The following is a 23,943-nucleotide window of genomic DNA, read 5'->3' on the forward strand; positions in this document are numbered from 1 at the left end:
GTTGTACCCTGGGGAAGGGACATACAAAGCAACAACGAAATATCTTATAAATATGTTAGAAACAATAGGAAGAAAGAAAAACTATTTGAGTCCTTATCTTGGGGTTCGTTTTGCCTAACATCAACTTATCTGACCATTTCTGCTTGTCTCAGATATATACTAGTTATTGCAAATAAGGGAAACCATGGGACCTATGTTTCTTTGGGTCTGGCTTACTTCACTTAATATTAAGTGAAGATCAGTCTGTTTTTATCCTTTGGGACAAGGACTTGAACTCAGGTTCTGACACACTGGTGTCAGAACTTGGTGTTCTGAACTTGTTGTCAGGCTTGGTGTTCTACTACCGGAACCATGTCTGCAACCCAAGGAACCATCTGTAGACATCAAAGAGTTTTTTCTTTTCAAGTGCTGAACAAGTATACAGTATGCACTTGTGTTAAGGGGACCTGGTATGGAAAGTAAATTACTGAGATGTTTAAGTACAAAGTTAAAAGAGCAGAAAATCTATTATTTCACTCTTTCTAATTTTTCTCTAGCCATTTTCAAATCATAGCTACTATGTTAAAATGTTTACACACAAACACACACAACACACACACACTTCTTTAGTCATGATACTAACCTTGAGTTATACACTAGTATTATTTCTACTTTTCTGAAGTACAAATAGGTAATATATAAAATACAGGGGATATCATTTGGCACCAATTTAATACTTAAATCTCACTGATAACCACTTTCTCCTCACAATTTCAAAGCAATTGTTCAAAACCGTATATATCATTCCTCTAGACTTTGCTAGATTCTACTTCCTGTGGATACTTCCTTTAATCACCCCCCATTTTATGAATAGCAATTGTCTTCCAGTTGCATTTTCTTCATTAAAGCAATTAGTGTATTACATTTTAAGCAATTGTATTTTAATTGCCATTCACTAATACATATCCCCAATGAATCAATTCTATGAAATAAGCAATATACTTTATTCACCACTGAAGCTTCATGCCCCAGCATAGTTCTTGATTTGATATGAGGCTTAAAAATAATCCACTAATAAATTATTGAATTACCTACTGGTGGAATAATGATTCAATAAGCTAAATAAAACATATACAACACATCAGAGCAATAGATATGTGGAATAAAAATCAAACTTTTTCATTCAACATTTAGAATTCCTCCCTTCTTTCTTTCTTCTCTTCTTTCCTTCTTCCCTCCTTTTTCCAACATCCTCTTTTCTCCTTTCTCCTTCTTCCCTCAGACAGTTTTGAGATAAGGTCTTGTTCTCTATCCCAAGGCTGGCCTAAAATGTATAATCCCCTTGACTATACACTAAGATTCCAGATGAGCACTAGCATAATTAATAAATGTAAGCTTGTAAAAACTGCCATAGAGTTGTTTTTGTTTTTGTTGTTGTTTTGTTATTGTTTTTGTTTTTGTGGGTCGTGGGGTCTGAAATCTGGACCTGGACGCTGTCCCTCAGCAATTCAGTTCAAGGGTAGAACTCTATCACTTTAGCCACAGTGCCACTTCTGTTTTTTTTCTGCTTATGTGTTGCTGAGGAATCAAACCCAGGGCCTCATCCATGCAAGGTACTCTACCAGTGAGCCACCTTCCCAGCCCTGCCATAGAGTTTTTAATTCCTTTATTTTATTTCAAATTTTGAGACAGTATCACAAAAAATAGTGTTGTACAGCTCAGCTTTGAACTCTTGGATTAAAATGATCTTCCCATAGTTTCCCTAGTAGCTAGGTATATTCTACTACTATCACACCCAGTTTTTTTTAGAAAGTACTTAGAAACGCTGTTTTCTGTTTTATTTAAAGAATTAACCAAATTTGTTCTGTTAAATTCCTTTTTCAGATATATGTACACACACATATATAATTTTACTTAGTAATTTAAAAGTATTCAAAAAGCTATGAATAGGGCAAATTTTAAAATAAATTAATCTTGACAGGTGTGATGGCTCAAGTCTATATAATCTTAGCTACTTGGGAGGTACAGATTAGGAGACAGCAATTTAAGCCAGCTTGGGTATAAAAATTCATGGGACTCCATCTCAGTCAATGGCTGAGTCAATTGTGTTTTGAAGTAGCACAATGTTTGGGCTTAGTGGCATATGCTTGTCACAACAAAGGGAAGCACAAATCGAAATACTGCAGTCCAGATCAACCTAGGCATACAGTGAGACAGTATTTTGAAAATAATCACACAAAAAAAGACTGGAAGAATGGCTCAGGTGATAAAGCAGATGCTTAGCAAGTAAAAGTCTCAAATCCCAGTATCACCAACAATCAAAATGATAATAATTTGAGCTACCTCTCCTAAGAATTCACTTTCTTCCTCCCGAACTCGAGCTTGATCCCAAAGGGTAATTTCTAGCATTCGTTCCCGAAATTCTCTCCGGTGGACTGGAGAATAAATGAATGTCTGGTTCCATTTGGGTTCCAGTGTTTTCTTTACTGTTTTTGTTCGTCTCTTGTTTTTATCACTATTAAAAAAAAACAACGTGTGAACTTCTATAAGATTTAAAGATTTGTCTTATTAGTTATTAACTTAACATTTCTCAGAAGCCAAGTAAAACTTCCTCACAAATTTATTATTTGTCATCCTCATAGATGGGAAGTCTAGCTCAGAAGTTTCCAGTTTCCATATGACTCAATGGTGGTATGGTAATCTAAGTGTGACAATTTCCACTCAATTGAATTCTATACTTCTGACAGCTGTAATTATGAATATCTTCTTTCTCTCTTACAGTTTATATGTTTTTTTTTCTCCAAAAGACATTCTAAGTTGATAGAGAACAATTTTCTTCAGCGTAACTTCATGATATAAAATAATACAGCAAACAGTTTTCAATAACTGTGGATACCAGGCACCTTAACCTATTTTGAAGAATTTGTTATAGAATTTTCACTTTAAAAAAATGTATCAGATAAACTGTAATTGGCTAATTATTATGTCATTTCTTTTGTCCTTTTTCATTGTAATGCAGATGATACCATGGCACTCAACTCAACTCTGTTTTCAATGAACTAAGTAAATAAGTAAACTACAGTCTAAAAATATATGGACATGCTAAACGTGGTAGCTGTGCAGAGCATTTCAAACCTGAAAATTTATGACATAATTTTGAGAGCACTCTCTTAGAAATTGGGATGAAGATAACCGAGGGAAGGGTAATTACTTCCCTTTGAATGGTCCTTTGGTTATTATATGCTTCAAATTAAGATTAGATTTTGACAGCATATTTCTCCTATTCTATTTTTATGCTTAAATAAGGGCAGAAAAATATCATGTATGTTGAATAGAATCAAAACAAATAGTGCGTGAAGTTGAATCTGGGCTTAGTAATTTTCTGTTATTTAGTTAGTTAGTTAGTAGTGATACTAGGGCTTGAATTCTAAGCCATATGTTCTTCCTTGGCCTTTCTTCCTCACAACTGGTATTCTACCATGTTAAATATGTTTCCAGTTAATACCTGTATGCTCACCCTGGCTTTGAATCTTATTTCTCATATGTCAGCCTCCTTAATAGCTAGGACTATAAGTTTGAGCCATGGACTCCAGGCTTTTGTGGAATTCTTTGTAGTTTAGATGATGAATTACACAGTCACTAAGTTTATGGAATGAAGTGAGAAAATATCTTCATAAAGGAGGAGAAGTTGTAGACCATAAGTACAATGTTATTTTGTTTGTTTTGTTTTGTTTTTATGTTGGTACTAGGGCTTGAAGTCAAGACCTGGGCATTGTCCCTGAGCTTTTCACTCAAGACTAGCACTCTATCTCTTGAACCATAGCTCCACTTCCAGGTTTTGTTGTTGTTGTTTTAGTCAGGTTAATTGGAGATAAGTGTCTCACAGACTTTTCTGCTTGGGCTGGCTTCAAACTGTGATCTTCAGATCTCTGCCTCCTGAGTAGCTAGAATTACAAATGAAAGCCACTAGTGCCCACCAGTTTTTTGGTTTGGGGTTTTTTGATTTTTTTTGGGGGGGGGTCAGCTGTGGGGCTTGAACTCAGGGCCTGGGCTCTGTCCCTAAGCAATTTTGTTCAAGGCTAGCACTCTACCACTTTGAGCCACAACGCCACTTCCGGTTTTCTGGTGGTTAATTGGAGAGAAGTGTCAAAAACTTTCCTGCCCAGGCTGGCTTTGAACCGTAATTCTCAAATCTCAGCCTCCTTAGTAGCTAGGCTTACAGGCGTGAGTCACCAGTGCCCAGTTAGTACTACCTTTTAATACCATTTTACAGTTCATGACAATATAGCTTGTATTAAAAATGTGATTTACAAAGAGCGTAAATTTTAATTGTCTAAAGTAAAAATCACACAATAGCTTACAAATAATCTACATATACTTAAAATATAAAATATATACAACAAAATTTGGATCAAAAATAAAATATAGAACAAAGATGTTTAAAAACAATCTCAAATTACAATCACTATTTTGATTTCTAGAATAATTATGTTAAATTAACTTAAAAAGAATCTAATAGGTATAACACAAACAAATATAGAATTATAAAACAATGGTTGCTTTTACCACTTAGTTTTAAGAAAAAAAAATTGTTGCATATCCCTACCTTCTGTCAGGTAGAAAGTAAATTTTAACATAAGGATTCCTTGGCCTCCCATCTTCCCTGGAAGGGAGATCCTTTGCTCCCAAAATTGTAACTATTAACTGGTGACCAACCTTGTCAAACCATAATTTTATCTGAAAAGCAAAAATATTCATGATCAGCTCAAATATTTACTGACAATACATGTTTACATTTCCAACCTTCACGCCATTCTCTTATACTAATATTAGCATAGAATCTAAATTTCATTCAGTGAACTGTGATTATTTAAAAAGGATATACTATAATAACTTCAATGAATAAAATAAATAATTCAGACATTACAGTGTCACTTGGCTTTTTGTATTCTAATATAATTGCTTACTAACATTCATACAATAATTACACTATCATAATTATGGACTTTATATACAAAGGTTGCTCTCTGTATCTTTCTTTATGCAAGAATCATTGTAGTTTATTTTGCCTCCCCTATAACAAGTTCAGAATAAGTGCCCAGAATGAATTGAGTAGATAATAACTTATTTATACAGTATTCAGAGGGAATTTTTGAGCAAATGTTTTATATTATTCCATAGCAAAAAAAGTCAGTGATTATATGCAAAGGGGTCTTAAAACAGCTTTAAGTCAATAGATTCCCTCCACTTGTATTCTTTAATTTTTTATTAACATATATAACTTGTATAAAGGATTTTCATTGTGAATTTCCATATTTCATGCATTGTCCCCTGATAAGGTTGCATTTAAAACTATAATAAATTCACCTTTTAAAAATTTTAGTAGACATAAAGTCCCGCTTTCTTTTGTGAAGCAAATGCATCGTATCCTTAGAAAAAGAGATTCCATTTTACAATTTGAACTTGTAATTTTTGCTGTTCCATAAAATGAGGGATTGGAACTTAACATCCAACTACTGAATTCCTTTGACTTACTGGTGATGACCTCCTGCATACATACTTCACACCTTTGCTCCTAGCTAGCTGATTCTCCTTTGCAAGGATCCAGGATAACTATGGCTTCGATCCATATCTTTGTTTATAATTCATCATATCCCTGACCACTATCTTGAAACTTAAATGTAACCAGAAATTAGCCTTGAGAATTACAAGTAAAAACGAATTCTGGTTACATATGAAACACTGATGATTCAGTTCCAATTCCATGGTAGCTTTGTGGAGTCCCTCACTTCATATGCTAGAGAATGATAGGCTGACAGTGTAAAAAGATATATAAAATTATTTCTGTCCCCTCCATTTATTTTTGCTAAATGGCATTATCCTTTTTTTAGAAATAAAGGCAATAAATACTCAAATCTTAAAGATTCTTATTATAAGCCCTTACAATGTGTTACATTTCTACATTCAATTTAGGTATTATTGCTTTCATGTAACAAAAGATTTTCTAATAGAGCTACTAACCTCAAAAATATACCTGAGACAAGTGTTCTCAAACTGTATTTAAGAAATCTCCAGTAGCAGTATTATTTGTCTTATTTACTAAACACTTATAAATTCCTGTGCCTACCTCTTACCTACTGAATCAGAGTGGGACTTTGGAATTTAAATTAATAAATCTTCCAGATGATCCTCATGACCTTAGACCAAAATATCAATAACTTGGAGAAAAAGTCTTAATATTTGAAAAATGCCAAATATTTATTTCTGAACAATAATAGAATATAGATCTAAAGAAGAATAAGTGAGGAGATGAGAGACTAAACTATTCCTGGTGAAGTCATGAAAAGATATAAAGAAAGAAATGCAGGAGATGTCTCTTTGTACATGGATTAAAGAGATGTAGAGAGTGTCACCATTTTTTAAAATATGTGATCAAGGTCTATGAAATTTCTAATATTTTCTATTTTCCATTTTCAATGCTTATAGTTTTAATTTTTGCAAGATATTAAAAATTCTTTTCAAATGATCATAATATGACTACCAGGAACTTTTAAGGGTGAAAAAATATTCTGAAAGGTTAAGTTTTTTATGAAAATTTTACAATAGAAAAAGAAATAGCAATTATAGGACTAGATTATAAACAATTTGAGCAAATTATTGATTTGTGAGAATTTTGAAGGACACTAAGCACTTGTTGCCATCTTCATAGGCAATAATTTCACTCAATAGAATAATTAAAATTAAACACTTGAGTTATATATCAAACATCTGATAATAAGTATTCTTTGGAGATTTTCTTACACTAAAGAAAACAACAAAAATCACTTGCTAATATTATCCATTTCTCATTGAAATAGACATTAGGATAGATTTTCATTTTTACTTGTTCTTTATAATTAACTAAATTATGTTTTCCAAATAAACGAGTATTGAAATAAATTTGATAGGCTAAAAGTACATTTAATTATACTGATTATTTGATCAAAATGAATCTATTTTAAAAAGCTGCCTTAAGTTGGATAACCCTTAAGTTAATAAGTTCCCTTAAGTTCAATAAACCTAATTTTCATTTTTATTCAGCACATGCATTGAAGTTTTTAATAGATATCCAGTTAACATATCTTAATAGGATATTTTACCATATTCTTAATTTTTCTATACTTTGAGTAAATAATTAAAATATTATTAGTGATTTTCCCTCAAATGCAACATATATCTTCAAAATTCTATTCATGACAGTCCTTATATTCAATTAGTTTCTTTACTAAAAGCCTTGTTATCATTTTAATTGTATAACTGTTATTTCATCATTACCATGTAACCACTTAAATTTTCCTAAGTAGAACTTGAACAGCATAAATACTTAATAGTGTACAATATTAACTGGAATGATTTTATTATTAAGTATAAATAAAATAAGCACTATTCAAAACCAACAAATATTTTTAAAAACATGCAGCAAAGCAAGGAAGGAATAATACTACTTTCTTAAAAGAAATACTATATTGACATTACTTTACCACGTAAGGGTTTCCTAATGAAAAGAGACAAATAACTTGTACCCAAGTATTATGGTAAAATTAAATGGAGTGACAGAATAAAAATTAAATAAACTTAACTCAATTTATTTGGATTGTCATTTTTTTCTTTCAAAGCAATTTGCTTTCCAAAATTTAGAATTTTTCATATTAAATTCATACTTTAAATAAGGTACAAATATATTTGCCAATCTCCTCAAGGACTTATTTGCTTGGAAAATGCAAGAGAATGTAGACGTCATGTGGTATAATGAATGATTTAAAGAGACAGCAACCTTAGTGAAATAGAGAAAAATGTCCAAAAATATAAAATTAGATATTTTAAAAAATGTTACATACATAAGTAATAACTACAATAAATCTACATTTAATGCCACTTGGAACCCTACAAGTTTTAGTATTTTGTCTTACAAATCATTAAAAAAAGATTGTCTCTTTAAATTTTTTTCAGTATTCTAATCCCCATGCAGAATTTTACAAGCTGGCTCTAAAATGATTTGAAAGACAATAATATGGTTTGGAGCAACATACCAAAGGAAGTTTTCCTACTACGCATTTTCCAAAAACATACAAATAGGGGATAAAACACACTTTAGTTTCTATCAGGCAGACAAGGCCTTTACCTGAACCCTAGGAACAAAAGGCGTTGTTCTTCTACTAAGGCTTTGGCTCTGGTAAGCAAAATTAAAGAAAAAAGCAATAAAACAAAACCAAAAAAGACAACACACTGGAACTGAAAGACCAAAAGTACAAATGAACACATAAAACTCTCCTTAAATATAATATATCCATGAGAATATTGTAATCAAGTACTTCCATGGAATGAATTAATATTGCTAACTTCTAAAATATATAAAAGCTATACAAAATATTAGAATTTATTTATCAGTTTTTTAGCATGTAGTCAGCATGAGGAGTTAAGATTGAGTAAAATAATATATTCTGCTTTGTGTACTTGGAAATAAGTATACTTATACTTTATAGAATTAAGAAATAGATTTTACCCTTAAAAAGCCTATGGCACCGATGGGGAATTGGGTCCAGGACCCCGACAACTACTGACTCTATGGACGCTCAAACCCCTTATTAAAAATAGCATTGTAATTATGTAAAACATACATTTTCCCTTCTGTTTTAAGGCATTGCTAGGTTACTTGTAATAACTGCTACAATGTAAATGAATGTATTATTTAGGGGACAAATATTAGACAAAGGTCTGTACATGGGGCTGGGAAGGTGGCTCAGTGGTAGAGCGCTTGCCTTGCATGCCTGAAGCCCTGGGTTCCATTCCTCAGCACCACATCAGCAAAAAGAAAAAAGCCAGAAGTGGCGCTGTGGCTCAAGAGGTAGAGCGCTAGCCTTGAGCTGAAGGGCTGAGGGACAGCGCCCAGGCCCAAAGTTCAGGCCCCACAACTGGACCCCAAAAAAAAAAAAAAAAGGTCTGTACATGTTCAGTCCAGATACTATTTTTTTTTCAAAACACTGATTTACAGTTGGTTGAATTATAGATACAAAACCCCACAAAATTAAGGGCTAATGGTACATAGAAAAAAAGTTATAGTTAAAAAGAAATGAGATGGAAAAAATATAGAATTATTCTGAATGACCATCTGGGAGAAAACTGTTTTCTCAAGGATGACATAAGGTTAGCAAACAGTATCCAAGTTGGCTCTAGAATTTCTTAAAAAAAAAAACAACAAAAAGCACATGTTGTGTGCTAGAACATGGTAGATTAACTGGGTTTGATTCATACTTTAAGAATTTCAAATACTACTGTTTACTACTCAATATAATATTATATATTGCTAGTTATGATTATTAATGACAATATCTCATTATTTTCATATAGTTCTTCATTTTTTCCAAACCTTTATTAACAGTTTAAGTTTATTGTCTTGTGATAGTCTTAACAACTGAAGAAAGTATTTGTTATTGTCTCCAACATGCAAGTGAGAAAACAGATAAAAAAGTTTATATATTTGCTCATTTTTAAACAGCAAGCTAATGAACAAATTGAAAATAAAATGCAGTTCTGAGTCAATCCACTTATTTTAAATTCTTGAAATTAAATTTTATATCTCTTTCTTCTTTCACTTGGAAACCATTTCTAAGAAATACAGTAATCAGAATTAAGGATTGTCCATAGTTAAATCAGGAAGAAAAGCAGGCTTATATCTATGGGTCTAAGAAAGGACTTAAAGAGATTTAATTCTACTTCCTTCATCAATATTCCATCCCATTCCTCACATTTCATATGGATATCTCTCTGTCTCTTTCAAAGTCATAATAGGTAAGAGTTTGCTTCTTTCTTTTTTTTCCATTTTTTTAAATTATGAAAATACCGTACAGAGGAGTTACAATTACATGGGCAAGGTAATGAGTACATTTCTTATCAAGCATTGTTGCTTCTCCTGTTTTTTCCCCCTACCATCCCTTCCCTTCCACCTCCACAACTACACTCTCCCCACTCTTTCCTTTCTTTTTCTTCCTTCCTTTCTTTCTTTTGTTTTCTTTCTTTCTTTCCTCTATTTCTTTTTTGCTTTCCCTCCTTCCTTTTTTTCTTTCTTTCTTTCTTCTCTCTCTTTCTTCTCTTTTCTTTCTTTCTCATTGTGACATGAAAACAGATAATGAGTACTAGGAGGACTAGGAGGACTATGGCCCAATTCAACTATCCATAGACAAGCACTATTTAAGGCATAACTCTAAAACCTGAAAAAAAACAGACTTTTTAAATACCAGACAATAATTCAATTATGAATAATTTTTCTCTCTGTTTCCAAATCAAAGAAGTCTTATCTAAACTACTTTCATTTTACTATAAAGCTATGTTTAAAGGAGGAAATGTTCAAATATGGAGTGCGCAAATGATAGCTGCTATATAACCATGGGTGGAAAATCAGCAGAAAATGAAAGGGCAGGGGTTGTGAAATTCATGATTAGTAGACAAGCTGAAAAAAATGGCTAACAATGTATCCTCAAAATAGACTTCACTTTCCCTATTTTCAACATATTGTTTTAGATCAAATATTAAATATTATATACAAGTAAATTATTTATGTAGTATTTCATAGAATGACTTTAAAAAATAAATGACATTTTCAGATTAATCTTTTAAAGCAAATGTTTAATCATCTTCTAAAAGGATCTCAACAAGCAATTCAGATTTAAAGAAAATATATTTAATCCTTTTATGTAATGCTTTGAGAATATAACATTTTTGAAAATAATTTAAAAGATTAAAATTAGACCTTGCTCATGTAATTGTAAACACTCTTTACAGTATTTTCACAATAAAAAATATAATAGTATAAAAAAAGATTAAAATTAGAAAAAGAACCCTTTTGTTTATAGAACATTTGTCAGACTCAGTAATTTCTACAGAGTTGTGAAAAAGACATATCTACTTAAGTCACTTATTCTCCTCAAGTAGTTATTTAGAATTACTAGTTATAGTATTCATAAAAAATGGAGTCCAAAATTATTTTTAGAAAATAATGAATTAACTATAGCCACTTACAGCCACTTAGCAAACAATACAAAACAACCATCAATAAAAAAGAATTGTGTAGGGCCTAGGAAGGTGGCTCAGTGGTAGCTTGCCTTGAGCTAAATAGCTTAGGGACAGCGCCCAGCCCATAGTTCAAACTCTTCGACTGACCACAAAACAAAAGAAGAAGAAGAAGAAGAAGAAGAAGAAGAAGAAGAAGAAGAAGAAGAAGAAGAAGAAGAAGAAGAAGAAGAAGAAGAAGAAGAATGTGTAATGTACTCTATGGAAAGAAAGAATTCTGAGCCTTTTCTCACTTTAAAGAAAATATTTAGCTAGGGGCTGGTTACTAAATTCTGTAATCTTAGCAACTTAGAAAGCTGAGATCTGAAGATCGTGGTTCAAAGCCAGCCTTGTCAGGAAAGTTTAGAAAAAAATCTTACTTCTAATTAGCCACTAAAAAGCCAGAAGAGAAGCTATAGCTCAAGTGTTAGAGCACTAACATTGAGCAAAAAAGTTTTAAGCCCTGAGTTTAAGCCCCAGAGCATGCGCTCACTTGCACTCCCTCTCTCTCTCTCTCTCTCTGTCTCTCTCTCTCTCAGTCTCTCTCTCTCACACACACAGATTAAAAGTTGTATTTTTCTTGATACCCTTTCAAAAAGGAATGCGACTATAAGCTAACTTTAAAATATTAACAATTACAAAAATAATCATCTGAGGAAGAAAATGGTTAAATTCTAGAATACAAAAGTTTTAAAAAATCAAATAAGGGAGATTTGTCAAGGAAAAGATTAATATACAGCCCAGGTACATAATTTGAGTTTATGCTGATTTTCCCACCAAAAATACTAATGGAATATCCATATATTTAAGTCTGAAGAGAAAATAAATTAAGCTCAGAGCATTTTTTAAATGCTTTGGATAATTATCCAAAGACTGATGAAAGGGGTGACATTAATCAAGACACATATAATATGCATTATTAATACATTTTGTATTTGAGAAATTATCAGTTCATGAACTGACATAAATATATGGGGAAGATCAGCTCATATCTTATACAATTGTATTTTTCTCAGGCATTACCAATAGTTTTATAAATGAAGTACAGGCCTAAGTAAACCCCACTCAGGTACAATAGAAGAAAATGAGAATGTAATGTTGTCTTACGACTTCTGAAGTTTTTCTAAAAGAGTAATACATATTGACATTCTTTTACCTGTGTACCATCACAACAAACCAAAATTGCCTTTAGGGTGTTAAGAGTTTTGAGTATTGTCATGGATGCAAAGAATATGAATACAATTAATAAGTAATACGAAAAGGAAATACATTCTATCTTGTTCACACATATTCTGGGTGACCAGTACAGTCAATAGTATTAGTTGTCCTAGTTCTGACCGAGACTCAGAATTTAGCATATATGTTTTAAATAAATACTTGGACTTTAATTCGGTTAAAACAAACAAACAAAAAACAGCCAAAAAAAACAGAGACAGCAAATATTATATAACTGAGTTAAGTTAAAATAAAATGTTAAATAGCTATTAAAATGACAAGAAAAAGTTCACTCAAGATTCAGAATCCATGGTACTAACATTATATATTATAGAAAAAAGCAGAATTCAAAATTGTATCATATGTCAATCTTAGTTTTATATACAATAGGAAAAAATAGAACTCAAAAGAGCATTACAGATATAACTTAGTTTTGCTTAATATTTTATAGGTTGTAAATGGTCATAGTTTAGCAGCAGGATTATTACTGACTTTTTACCTTTGATTTTTTTGTGTACTTTCTAGATTTCTAACAATAAATATTCCTACGATTTATAACCATTGTGTTTTATATGTTTGAATGATGTGTGTGCATAATTTCAAAACATATACAGTTAGTTCACTAAAATCATAAGAATCTGTCATAAGAAAAATAAAATGGCATGCATACTAAATTACTACATAGATTTTTTTAAAACCATCACTCATAAATCTATAGGCTATCATCTGTATCATCAGTAAGCATATTAGAAATGAAACAACTTTATAATGTTTTTAAGTATTTAGTAATTATATCTTTATGCCACATTAATTTTGAGTCATGAAAAAAAGTTTGAAATTTCACTAAATTATAACCCTTTACTCCTCATCTTTCTCTACTAGTCCACTTAGAATTTGAAATAAGATAACAAATTAAGAAATTTAAAATCTGAATGCTCCCCTACCAATGCAAACAACTATATACCTAAACAAAAACACACAATACACAACACACACACACACACACACACACACACACACAGAATTTGTGTACTGGCATCATCCAGTTCCCTTGCTTCCCCAAACGTAATTTAAAGATGAACTATTTAAATAGAAATATAATTACAAAATAGCCGGGTGCTGGTAGCTCACGCCTTAATCCTAATTACTACAGAGGCTAATATGTGAGGATCATGGTTCAAAGCCAGCCCAGACAGAAAAGAGGAAAGTACATGAGACTCTTATCTCCAATAAACCACCAGAAAACCAGAAGTGGCACTGTGGTTCAAGTGGTAGAGCACTCGCCTTGAGCTGAAGACCTAAGGGACAGTGCCCAGGCCCCATGAGAGGGGAAAAAAACAAAAAAAGCTAATATTTATTAGTTTCCGAAGAAATCACACAATTTTGTAAATGAGAAATATACACACACACACACACACACACACACACAAATATATGTATATGTATATATATATATACACACACACATATATATGTATATGTATACACACACACACACACACACACACACACACACACACAAGAGAATAAGTAGAAAAATCCTATTTATTGTGGGCTACGAATAAAAAAGTTCACTGTACTTAGAAAACAATAAAGAAAACTTACTAACAGTATCCCTCTAGTTTCGTAGATAACTCCTGTTATTGTCAGCATTGTGGTCAAAATTGTTCCAGAAAAGACATGTCTACTAACTTCTTCAATAATTTTTAGTATCCTAATTTTGTAAGAAAAATATTTCTGCAAAATAAAACTCTGTCCCTTCTGACTAAAACTGAAAGTATTCCTCAGCTGATTAAATAAAAAGTTATCTAATTATTCTTAAAATATCAGCCCTAGTTTAGTTTTTAACTGTAAAATTTTTCAATCAAATTCAGTATTTGAATTTTGAGTACCTAAGTAGGACTTTAGGACTCAGATGTTTCATGTGTAATAATCACCAATGCTACTGAAAATTAATGCAACTGAGTAAATTTGAATGTATTAAAATATTACAGTGCTCTCCAAAGAGAACATGAATGAATCAACTGAATAAAAATAAGGACTCAGCCAGGCGCTGTTGACTAATGCCTGTAATTCTAGCTACTCAGAAGGCCGAGACTTGAGGATCATGGTTCAAAGTCAGACCAGGCAGGAAAGTTTGTGAGAACCATCTCCAATTAACCATCAGAAAACAGGAAGTGGTGCTGTGGCTCAAAGTAGTAGAGAGCTAGCTTTGAGCAAAAGAGACAAGGGATAATTCCCAGGCCCCAAGTTCAAGTTCTATCACTCCCCCCACTAAAATTAATTAATGAATTAATTAATTTTAGTGGGGGGAGTGATAGAACTAATGAATTAATTAATTAAGGACTTAAGTTTGCAAAGATCTTCTAACATGTACATAATTCCAAATGCATAGTTTAGTTTTCAGATTTTTATTAGAAAATGTGCAAATGAGGAATCACCTAATAGGAAATTAACTAGGAATTAAAACCTATTATATATCACAACCTTGTATTTTAATAAAATATAGAAAATATGATTATTATAAAATTCATTTCAAGTTTCACTAAGGCTGAAACAAGAATCTATAGTTACTTTTCTTTTAAATACAACCTTTACATAATCCAATACTAGTATATCTTAATCAGTTAGGACAATTTATAGTCATTTTTAAGTGTAGAAAAAAAATCATGACCTTCCATTTTAAAATAATTATGAAGATAAAGTAGTTTTGATAACTTCATAAAAATCTATCTCTCATTCGATTCCAGGAAATCTAACTCTAATAAAGAAGCATTACAATAATCAAAGCAATTTCAACTAATTAAACATTAAAAATGAAATGATGGTTAAAAGCCTAATTATGTTCAGATGAAATTTTCATTTTTCAAAATCTAGCATGATACTTTAAAAACACCATTTAAGGTTCTGAAAAGAGAGATTAAAGATTACATACTGAAAGTTGTCCAGATAAGAACTGTGGAACATCTCTCAACATGCCAGGGCTCACTGGAGAGGTAACGGAAATAGAAGGACGGTCCATTTTCTGAGATTCAAATGAGCTAGAACCTGAAATACATAAAGAATAATAAAAGTAGTTTTCTTCACTATTTGAGAGTCCCTTCCATATTTCCTATAAATTTCATTGTATACACCAATTTCTTAACCACAATATTAGAAATATCCTTACAGATTTCCTTGTTGTTATTGTTAACAAAGACATAAACCAACAAAGAAACTAAAAACTGGTATATATTTTAAATGTTAAATATGTAAGTATTAGAATGTCCAAAGTCATTAAAAATTTCTAGAAGATAGCTTTTGTAAAACATGTCTTAAAGAATATAATCAATCAGATTCTCAAAAGGAAGTGAAGAGTATTAAAAAAATAAAGCCAGAATCATAACACCCAGTAATGAGTGTCTTTCTGTGAAGAGAAAGGAACAAATGGATAGAACTGAGGATAATAGGAAACTGGAGAAATTATGGGTCTAGAATTCTGAACTATGCATTCTAACATTAATAAAGTATACAAACAAAGATTTAGGTAAGTAAAAAATAAGAAGTATGTTTGAGGAAGATGGTTTTGTAAAGAAAAGAGAAAAAAACAGTTGAGAACATGTAGAATTCAATAACACAATAACATTAAAGACTACAAAAAGAAGGAAGTCAGGTGATCACATGAAATAACAACAACAAAAAAAAAGATATCTCCAGAGTAAGAGTTGTAGCTTAGGTGACATAGCACTTGCTTCACATGCATGAGACCATGGATTTCATTCCCAGCACCACAGTGAGGACAAGAGAAAAAGAGAATAAGGACTGGTTCATGCCTATAATCCAAGCTTTTCAGAAGGCTGAGATCTGAGGATCACAATTCAAGATAGCTAGAGCAGGAAAGTCTGTGAGACTCTTATTCCAATAAACCACTCAGAAAACCGGAAGTGGAGCTGTGGCTCAAGAGGTAGAGCGCTAGCCTTGAGCTGAAGAGCTGAAGAACAGCATCCAGTCCCAGAGTTCAAGCACCATAACCAACAACAACAACAAAAAAAAAAAAACCTTTCTTTTATGTGATCATGATCACCACTGTGTTGCCACTGAATTATTAAAATAACCCTCTCCCTTGTCTTTCTGCCTTACCCTTTCCTCCATCTGACCTACTTTCAATATAGTAGCTAATTTTTAAAAGATAAATGTTTGCTTAAAAGAATTCTCTATACATGTAGAAAATTTATGTGAAATATTCCCTCAGAGGCAACTGAAAACAAGAAAAATCAGTCTATGCAGGGCTTCAGAAGCATTATGTAACTTGGGTGTCCATTACTCCAGCATCCTCCTTTCTTATGTTCTCTCTCTTACTCAATTCATCCACAGTGGCCCTTTTCATGTCTCCTTAAAGGCACCTTAGACTTTCCAGTCTTGCACGATAACATGTGATCTCTGTATCCAAAAAGCTTTTCTACACACAGACACTCTTTCAAAAACATTTTCCCAAAGCTTTCTTTTAGTTTGGACGATCCCAATCAACATATTTCAACTTACAGCTCCTCTTAAGTTACAATATCCCTTACTCTATTCTAAATCGTTTCCAATCAAACTTAGCTGATTAGAAAACAACTAATTTAAGATATGAAACAGTACTCAAATAATTAAATTCATGTATTTAGAATTACTTACACATATATCTTTATTGTTTTATTACTATTTTGATGTTAGGTTTGAACTACTATTCTACATTCCAGAATTATAAATGAGAATAAATATAATTATAAATTTGTTTGATACAAGCATTTCCATCTACAGACCAGTATTGTAGCTACAAAGCATGAAACTTTAAAACTGGAGGAAAGTTTGGGAGTGAAACTGAAAGTGATAACTTTTACTGTGATGATGGCTTCACAGGTATATGTGTCTGACAAATTTGGTTAGTTATGTAATTCAGCTGCATACAGTTTATTGTAATACCTTAATAAAACTATCTAAAACTCCATACTAAATTCAATTGTGGTTAGTGTAGAATTTTGTTCTTTTTCCCACAGAGACATGAAATGATACTATATATTTCATCTTTGTATGATGATATAGATATTAGAAATGTACTTATATTTCATTAATAAAATAGTTCATTTGGCCTTTGATGGACAGCAGTATCAATAGCATATTCTTCTAGGGAAAAAAAATCAAACTTACTGGACTCCATTTGTACATGTGTGCTATCAGGTATTCTAGGTATATCTCTGAAATGATAGAAAAAAAGAACAAGAAACTTTCAATAACTAATGCAATGACTATTTTAATCATTATTAATCTATATGATAATTGGACAGTATCAAATGAAATAACTGTGAATGGCAAAGGTATCCTAAAAGTAAGAAACAACAAAGTAAGTACTTTCTGGCTAACAAAATTGAGACTAACCACAAATATTTTAAAGGAATTAAAATGTATATGTATCTATAGGATAAGTTTATGAAAACATACACATTATTTTCTATATGTCTCTCTATTCAACTTACAATCTAAAAAATTTTGTATCTAAACATTGAAATTCCATGCTACTCATTATTTATACCTTCTGCTAACCAATACAGTTTAACATTCCCATGGCAACTAGAACTTTGAAATGTAGTGTTATATATATATATATATATATATATATATATATATATATATAATTTACTTTATTGTTATTATAGTGGTGATAGAGGGGTTACAGTTACATATCTCAGGGAATAAGTACATTTCCTTTCATAGAGTGTCATATATTTCCTCATTCAATAAAGCTTTTAAAGTTATCTTGTAACCATATTTCCATGGAAAAATAATACATTCTTAAGTTATAATTTTAATATCTTGAAGTAGTTATACAAAGGAGTTACCATTTAACAAATCAGTATATAAGTACACTGCATATTGATCAATACCACTGCTTTCATCATTCCACATCATGCCCCCAATGCAAATGCTCCCCTCAATTTTCTTAGTTTCATAGGATATGCATTAAGACTGAATTCTCCCTTTCCTTCTTCAACTCATTCATCTATACCCCCATGACCTTGCCCCCACACTTTTTTTTTGGTTGTGGGCTTAAACTCTGGGCCTGGGAGCTGTCCCTCGGCTCTTCAGCTCAAGGCTAGTGCTCTACCACTTGAGCCACAGTGCCACTTCCAGTTTTCTGGTGGTTTATTGGAGATCACAGTCTCACAGACTTTCTTGCCCAGGCTGACTTTGAACTGCAATCCTCTGATCTCAGCCTCCTGAGTAGCTAGGATTACAGGCATGAGCCACCAGCTCCTGGCACCCCCATATTTTTAAGCGATAGTTTCCTGGTATTCATTTTGTTGGACTGTGAATTTGTTTTTCTAAGGAATTATACCATTTAAATTCTCTCCTGCAAATACCATACTTTGGTTAATACATATGTGAATACCTGCATACAACCCCACATGTGTTTACCTGTGTATTTATAAATTAGCTCTAGCTTTCACAGATGAAAGAAAACATGCATCCTTTGTCTCTCTGGGACTGATTTATAACACTTAACATTATTTTTTCCAGATCCATACATTTCTTTGCAAATGATGTAATATCATTCTTACTAATGGATGAGTAAAATTCTATTGTGTGTATAGACCACATTTTCTTGATTCATTAGTCCATCTAAGGGCATCTAGGCTATTTCCATTCTGAGGTTATGGTGAATAATGCAGCAGCAAACATGGCTGTGCAAGTGGTTCTATTGTATCCTGATTTGTAATCATTTGGATAAATGCCCAAGAGTAGTATTGCTGGATCAAGGGGTATGGTTTTTGTTTGTCTGTTATGTTATTGTTGTTGTAAAGGTGGCATACAGTTACATGAAACACTGTTACAATTACATAACATGGTTCTTTTTGAACAGTGTTACCTCTTCCCTAGTTTTCTCCCAGATTTTCCCTCCCTACACCTCTTCCCAACAGATTGTACAGTTAATTTTCAACATGGTGTTTAGAGAATATCACTGGTGCATTTGTTCCTCCTTTGTCCCATTATTTCTGTGCTCTTATGTCATAGTTTTATGTTTAGTTATTTTGCAGAACATCCAAATTGCTTTCCAGAGTGGTTGTACAAGATTATATTCCTACCAGCAGAGCATTTGGACTCCTTTTACCCCACATATTCACCGGTGTCTGTTGTTGTTTGTATTCTTGCTAATAGCAATTCTAATTGAAGTGAGATGGAATCTCAGAATTGTTTTCATTTGTATTTCCTTCATGGTCAGAGATGTTAAACATTTTTTCATGTGTCTATTGTACATTTTTACTTCTTCAGAGAAGTGTCTAGTTTGTCTACTTATTAACTAGCTTGTTGATTCTTTGAGGGTTTCATTTCTTGAGCTCTTCGTATATTTTGGACATTAGGCCACTGACTAATGTACAGCTGGCAAAGATCTCCCATTCATTCTATAGACTGTCTTTTTAGCTTGTTAGTTTGATGCAACTCCATTTGTCAATTCTTTCTCTAATTTGCTGAGTACCTGGAATTTCACTCGGAAAGCATGTGCCAAGAAGGTCTAATGTTTCTCCTAGTTCTTCCCGTAGTAGTTTCCTGATTTCAGGTCTTACACTGAGGTCTTGATCTATTTTGAATTACTGCTTTTGTGGTTCAGGGTATTTTGTAGTTCCGTGTAAGGTTTTGAATTGTTTTCTCTAACTCAGTGAAGAATGGCATTGGTATTTTGACGGGTATTTCATTGAATTTGAATGTGTAGATTGCCTTAGGCAGTATTGCCATTTCATGATATTAATTCTGCCAATTCAGAAACATGGGAGGTATTTTCACTTCTGAATATCTTCTTCAACTTCTTTTTAAATTTTCATTGTAGAAGACTTTCACTTTCTTGGTTGATTCCTACATATTTATTTTTTGAGACTTGCAAATGAAGTTACTTTCCTGATTTCACTCTCAATTTCTTTTGTGATTTTCTTTTTAATTTTTTTCCTTTCTATTTTTATTTTTATTTTTATTTTCTTGTTGTCAAAGTGATGTACTAAGGGGTTATGGTTACAAAAGTAAGGTAAAAAGTACATTTCTTGTCAAACTTATTACCCCCTCCCTCTCTTTTCTCCTACTTTCCCCCTTCCCCAGTCCCCCACTACGAAGTTGAACAGCTCATTTCCAACATATTGTCTTGTGAATATTGCTCAATTTTTTCACCGAAGGAGTACAGAAAAGCTACTGATTTTTTTTGGACTGATTTTATATCCTACTACTTTCCCAAAGTTATTTATCAGTTCCATGAGCTTGGGGGATAGAATTTCTATGGTCCTTTAGATATCAGATCGTGTCATCTGCAAATTGGGATAGTTTGACTTCTTCCTTCCCTATTTAGATTCCCTTTATGTCACTCTCTTGCTTTACTACTCTAGTAGGAAATCTCACTCAAAAAGAGAGTGGAGAAAGTGGATATCCTTGTCTTGTTCCTGACTTAAGATGAAATGGTTTCAGTTTTCAACTTTTAGTATGATGTTGGCTGTAGTTTCCTCATAAACAACCTTTTTTATGTTGAATAATGTTCTAATTATTTCTAGCTTGTTCAAATCTTTTGTCAAAGAGGATGTTGGATTTTTTTAACTTTAGTTTATTGTAAGAGTGATGTCAGAGGGGTTACGGTTACATAAGTAAGGTAATGAGTACCTTTCTTGTTACCCCCCCTCATTTTTCTCCCACTTCCCGTTCCCCCACTGCCCTCTTCCAATATGTAAAGTTAATTTCCAACATGTTGTCTTGTAAATATCGATGCTGCATTGATTCACCCTTTGTCCTTTGTCTCATCATTTTGTTATTCTACTTCCCTTCTCCCAAATCAGGTAAACATATATACAAGACACACGGTACCAAAATAAAAAACAGTGACAACAGGGGACAAACCAGAGGGCAGGAGGGGTGAACAGAAGAAAAAGAAATAACTTCACACAGTACATTTAAAAACAGAAACAGAAACAAAAACAAAGAAACAACAAAAAAGCCCTCTTGTTTCCAAACCTTAGAACATATGACCATATAAAATGATGCTAAATCTAAATGAACTCCAATATATGGGATGCTGGATCTTAACAAAGGTTTTTTTCTGCACCTATTGAGATGATCACATGATTCTTTTCCTCAGTTCTTTTAATGTGTTGTGTTACATTTATAGATTTGCATACACTGAACCAGCCTTTCACTCCTGGGATGAATTTCACATGATTGTAGCATATGATTTTTCTTGATTACTTGTTAAACTTGGTTGGCAGGTATTATATTAAAGAGTTTTGCATCTATGTTCGTCAAAGAGATTAGTCTATATATCTTTATTTGTATTTTGTTTTTGTTGTTGTTGTTATTGAATCCCTGTCTGGTTTGGAGTAAGTGTAATACTGGCTTCATAGAATGAATTTGATAGCAATCTTTCCCTTTCTATTTCATGAAAGAGTTTGAGGAGTATTATTTAATAGTCTTACAGAATTCAGTTGTAAAACCCTAAGGCACTGGAATTTTCATTGCCCTAACAGTTTCACAGCTAAATAGTAATACTTAATTGATGAGATAGGTAGCAAGTATCAGTCAGAAAATTATACGAAAGATTATAAATTGTTCAAATGTTAAACAAAATATGACCTGAGAATGCTTTTAATACCAATCTGGTCAGTCCAGTTTTACAATATTACTGAAATATGAAAAGTCAAGATGAAATATGAATAAAGTTTTGCATGCTAGATTCATTGAAAGGAAATTTCAAGAAAATTAAACTAATAATCCAAATCATTATCTTGGGCATAAAAGGAGATCAAAATAATATAATCTAATTATTCCCTTAGTGAATTAAAACTGGACATTATGAACTATGTAACTTGTATGCAGGGACAGGCAGGAAACTCAGGGAAAGTAAAGGAAGGGTGACACTATCCAAAAAGGAAATTTACCTATTACCTGATTCATGAAATCTTAACTCCTTTATACAACATCTTAATAATAACTATAAAATTATATTTTAAAAATGGACATTATTATTCTACAACAAAAATTTTCTGTAGTGTTCACACTAAAATGTGGTTACCTAAGCAGAAACTTAATAATAAATTGGTATCTTATAGATTTTTCTGCTACTTTTATTTGGTAAGTACATGTTTTGTATTGACAAAGAGACATTTTTCTATAATCTCTATGTCACCACAAAAATAGTAGTGGGCTATTTCATTAATTCTCAAAATTAAAAGGATATATTTATTATCACCTTTTAGAAATAATCAATGGTCAACAAATTAAAAAGAATATTCTGGTTTTGGTCTCATTTGAAACCTCTTAATCACATGCCTTCTGGTTCTTTCTTTCACAGGTTAAACCTCTATTTTAAAAGAACATGTGATTTTTGGAGTAAAGTTGATCATCATTTATACATTGTAGACAATATAGTTCATGCAGCATACCTTAATGTTAATTTCTACACTAGTGCTTTCTCCTTACTAATGACTATAGTTTATTTCATTTATTTATTTACAAATTGTTAAAATATATTTCTTCTTCTTTTGTAATTAACAGTATACTCTATCATAATCAGATAAAGAAAAGTTTATGATCCTTGAAAGATGTTTTTAGCATAGTAAAAAGGAAAGTTGTCTAAAAAATAATATACATTCATAAAGTAGTCAGACCTTTTTGGACTGCCCAATAAAGTTTGCTTAATAGTAGTCAATTTATACACTTAACAAAGTGTTAAAACCAACTTACCCAATTGGCCTGGAAACAACAAGCTCTACTTGTGGCTCAGGTTTGGATTCTAGAATGATGTTGTACACTTCTTCAAATGTAGCTCCTTGCAATAGCCTTCCATTCCATTCTAACACTTCATCACCTGTAACATCAATGACACTAAGATCAGAGATAAAAACAACTAAAAATGTCAATGATCAGAAGAAAAAGAAAAAAATATATACAACTTATCTCTAATACAAATTCAAATTGGAAACAATTACAAAGATCATTTGTCTCTTTAAAGATTTTGTTACTCTGTACTCCAGGGTTTTAGTACCTAGGCAAGTAAGTACCTAGTTTTTCAGTAAGTAAATTTCTTAGTAATGAATTTAATAATTAGGGGCAGGCCTGATAATGTATACCTGTAATCCCAACTACTTGGAGGATAAAGAGGATCACTGTTTGAGGAAAGCCAAGGTAAAAAAAAAAGTTAGTGAAATCACATCTCCACCTATCAGCAATCATGATAGACCATGCAATGGTCTCGCTACATGGAAAATACCAATAGAGATCTCCATTCAAGGCTGGCCCAATAGCAATAATTTGCAATATGAAATCCTATCCACAAAATAATTACTAAGACAAAGAAGGGTTAGAGGTGTGGTTTAAGTGTTAAAGTACTTGTGTGGTAATTATGATAGTTGCTCAAACTCTAGTACTACTGAAAAATAAGGATCATAATCATGCTCATTATCATCATTATCTTATCAAATCATCTTCAAGGATTCCTCCAACAGCACTCATTGTCCAGGTGATATGAAGTAACATATTTCAGAAAATTGACCTTGAAGTTTTTCCCTACATAGTGTTGTAATTTTTTTTTTTTTTGTCGGTCGTGGGGCTTGAACTCTGGGCCTGGGCACTGTCCCTCAGCTCTTCAGCTCAAGGCGAGCGCTCTACCACTTGAGCTAC

General features: G+C 32.2%; 1 protein-coding gene across 1 annotated transcript in view; it reads right to left on the minus strand.

Annotated features, from left to right (window-relative positions):
• The window catches only part of Rims2 (regulating synaptic membrane exocytosis 2), a 281,763-nt gene that overhangs the window by 182,732 nt on the left and 75,088 nt on the right, over positions 1 to 23,943 (minus strand). The window contains 5 exon segments of the mRNA XM_013012421.1: positions 2,323 to 2,494; positions 4,586 to 4,716; positions 15,215 to 15,327; positions 17,449 to 17,495; positions 23,008 to 23,170. Coding sequence (XP_012867875.1) covers positions 2,323 to 2,494; positions 4,586 to 4,716; positions 15,215 to 15,327; positions 17,449 to 17,495; positions 23,008 to 23,170 — 626 coding nt within the window.

This window comes from Dipodomys ordii, unplaced genomic scaffold (assembly GCF_000151885.1).
Source record: "Dipodomys ordii isolate 6190 unplaced genomic scaffold, Dord_2.0 Scaffold17, whole genome shotgun sequence".
In the NCBI taxonomy this organism is placed as follows: domain Eukaryota; kingdom Metazoa; phylum Chordata; class Mammalia; order Rodentia; family Heteromyidae; genus Dipodomys; species Dipodomys ordii.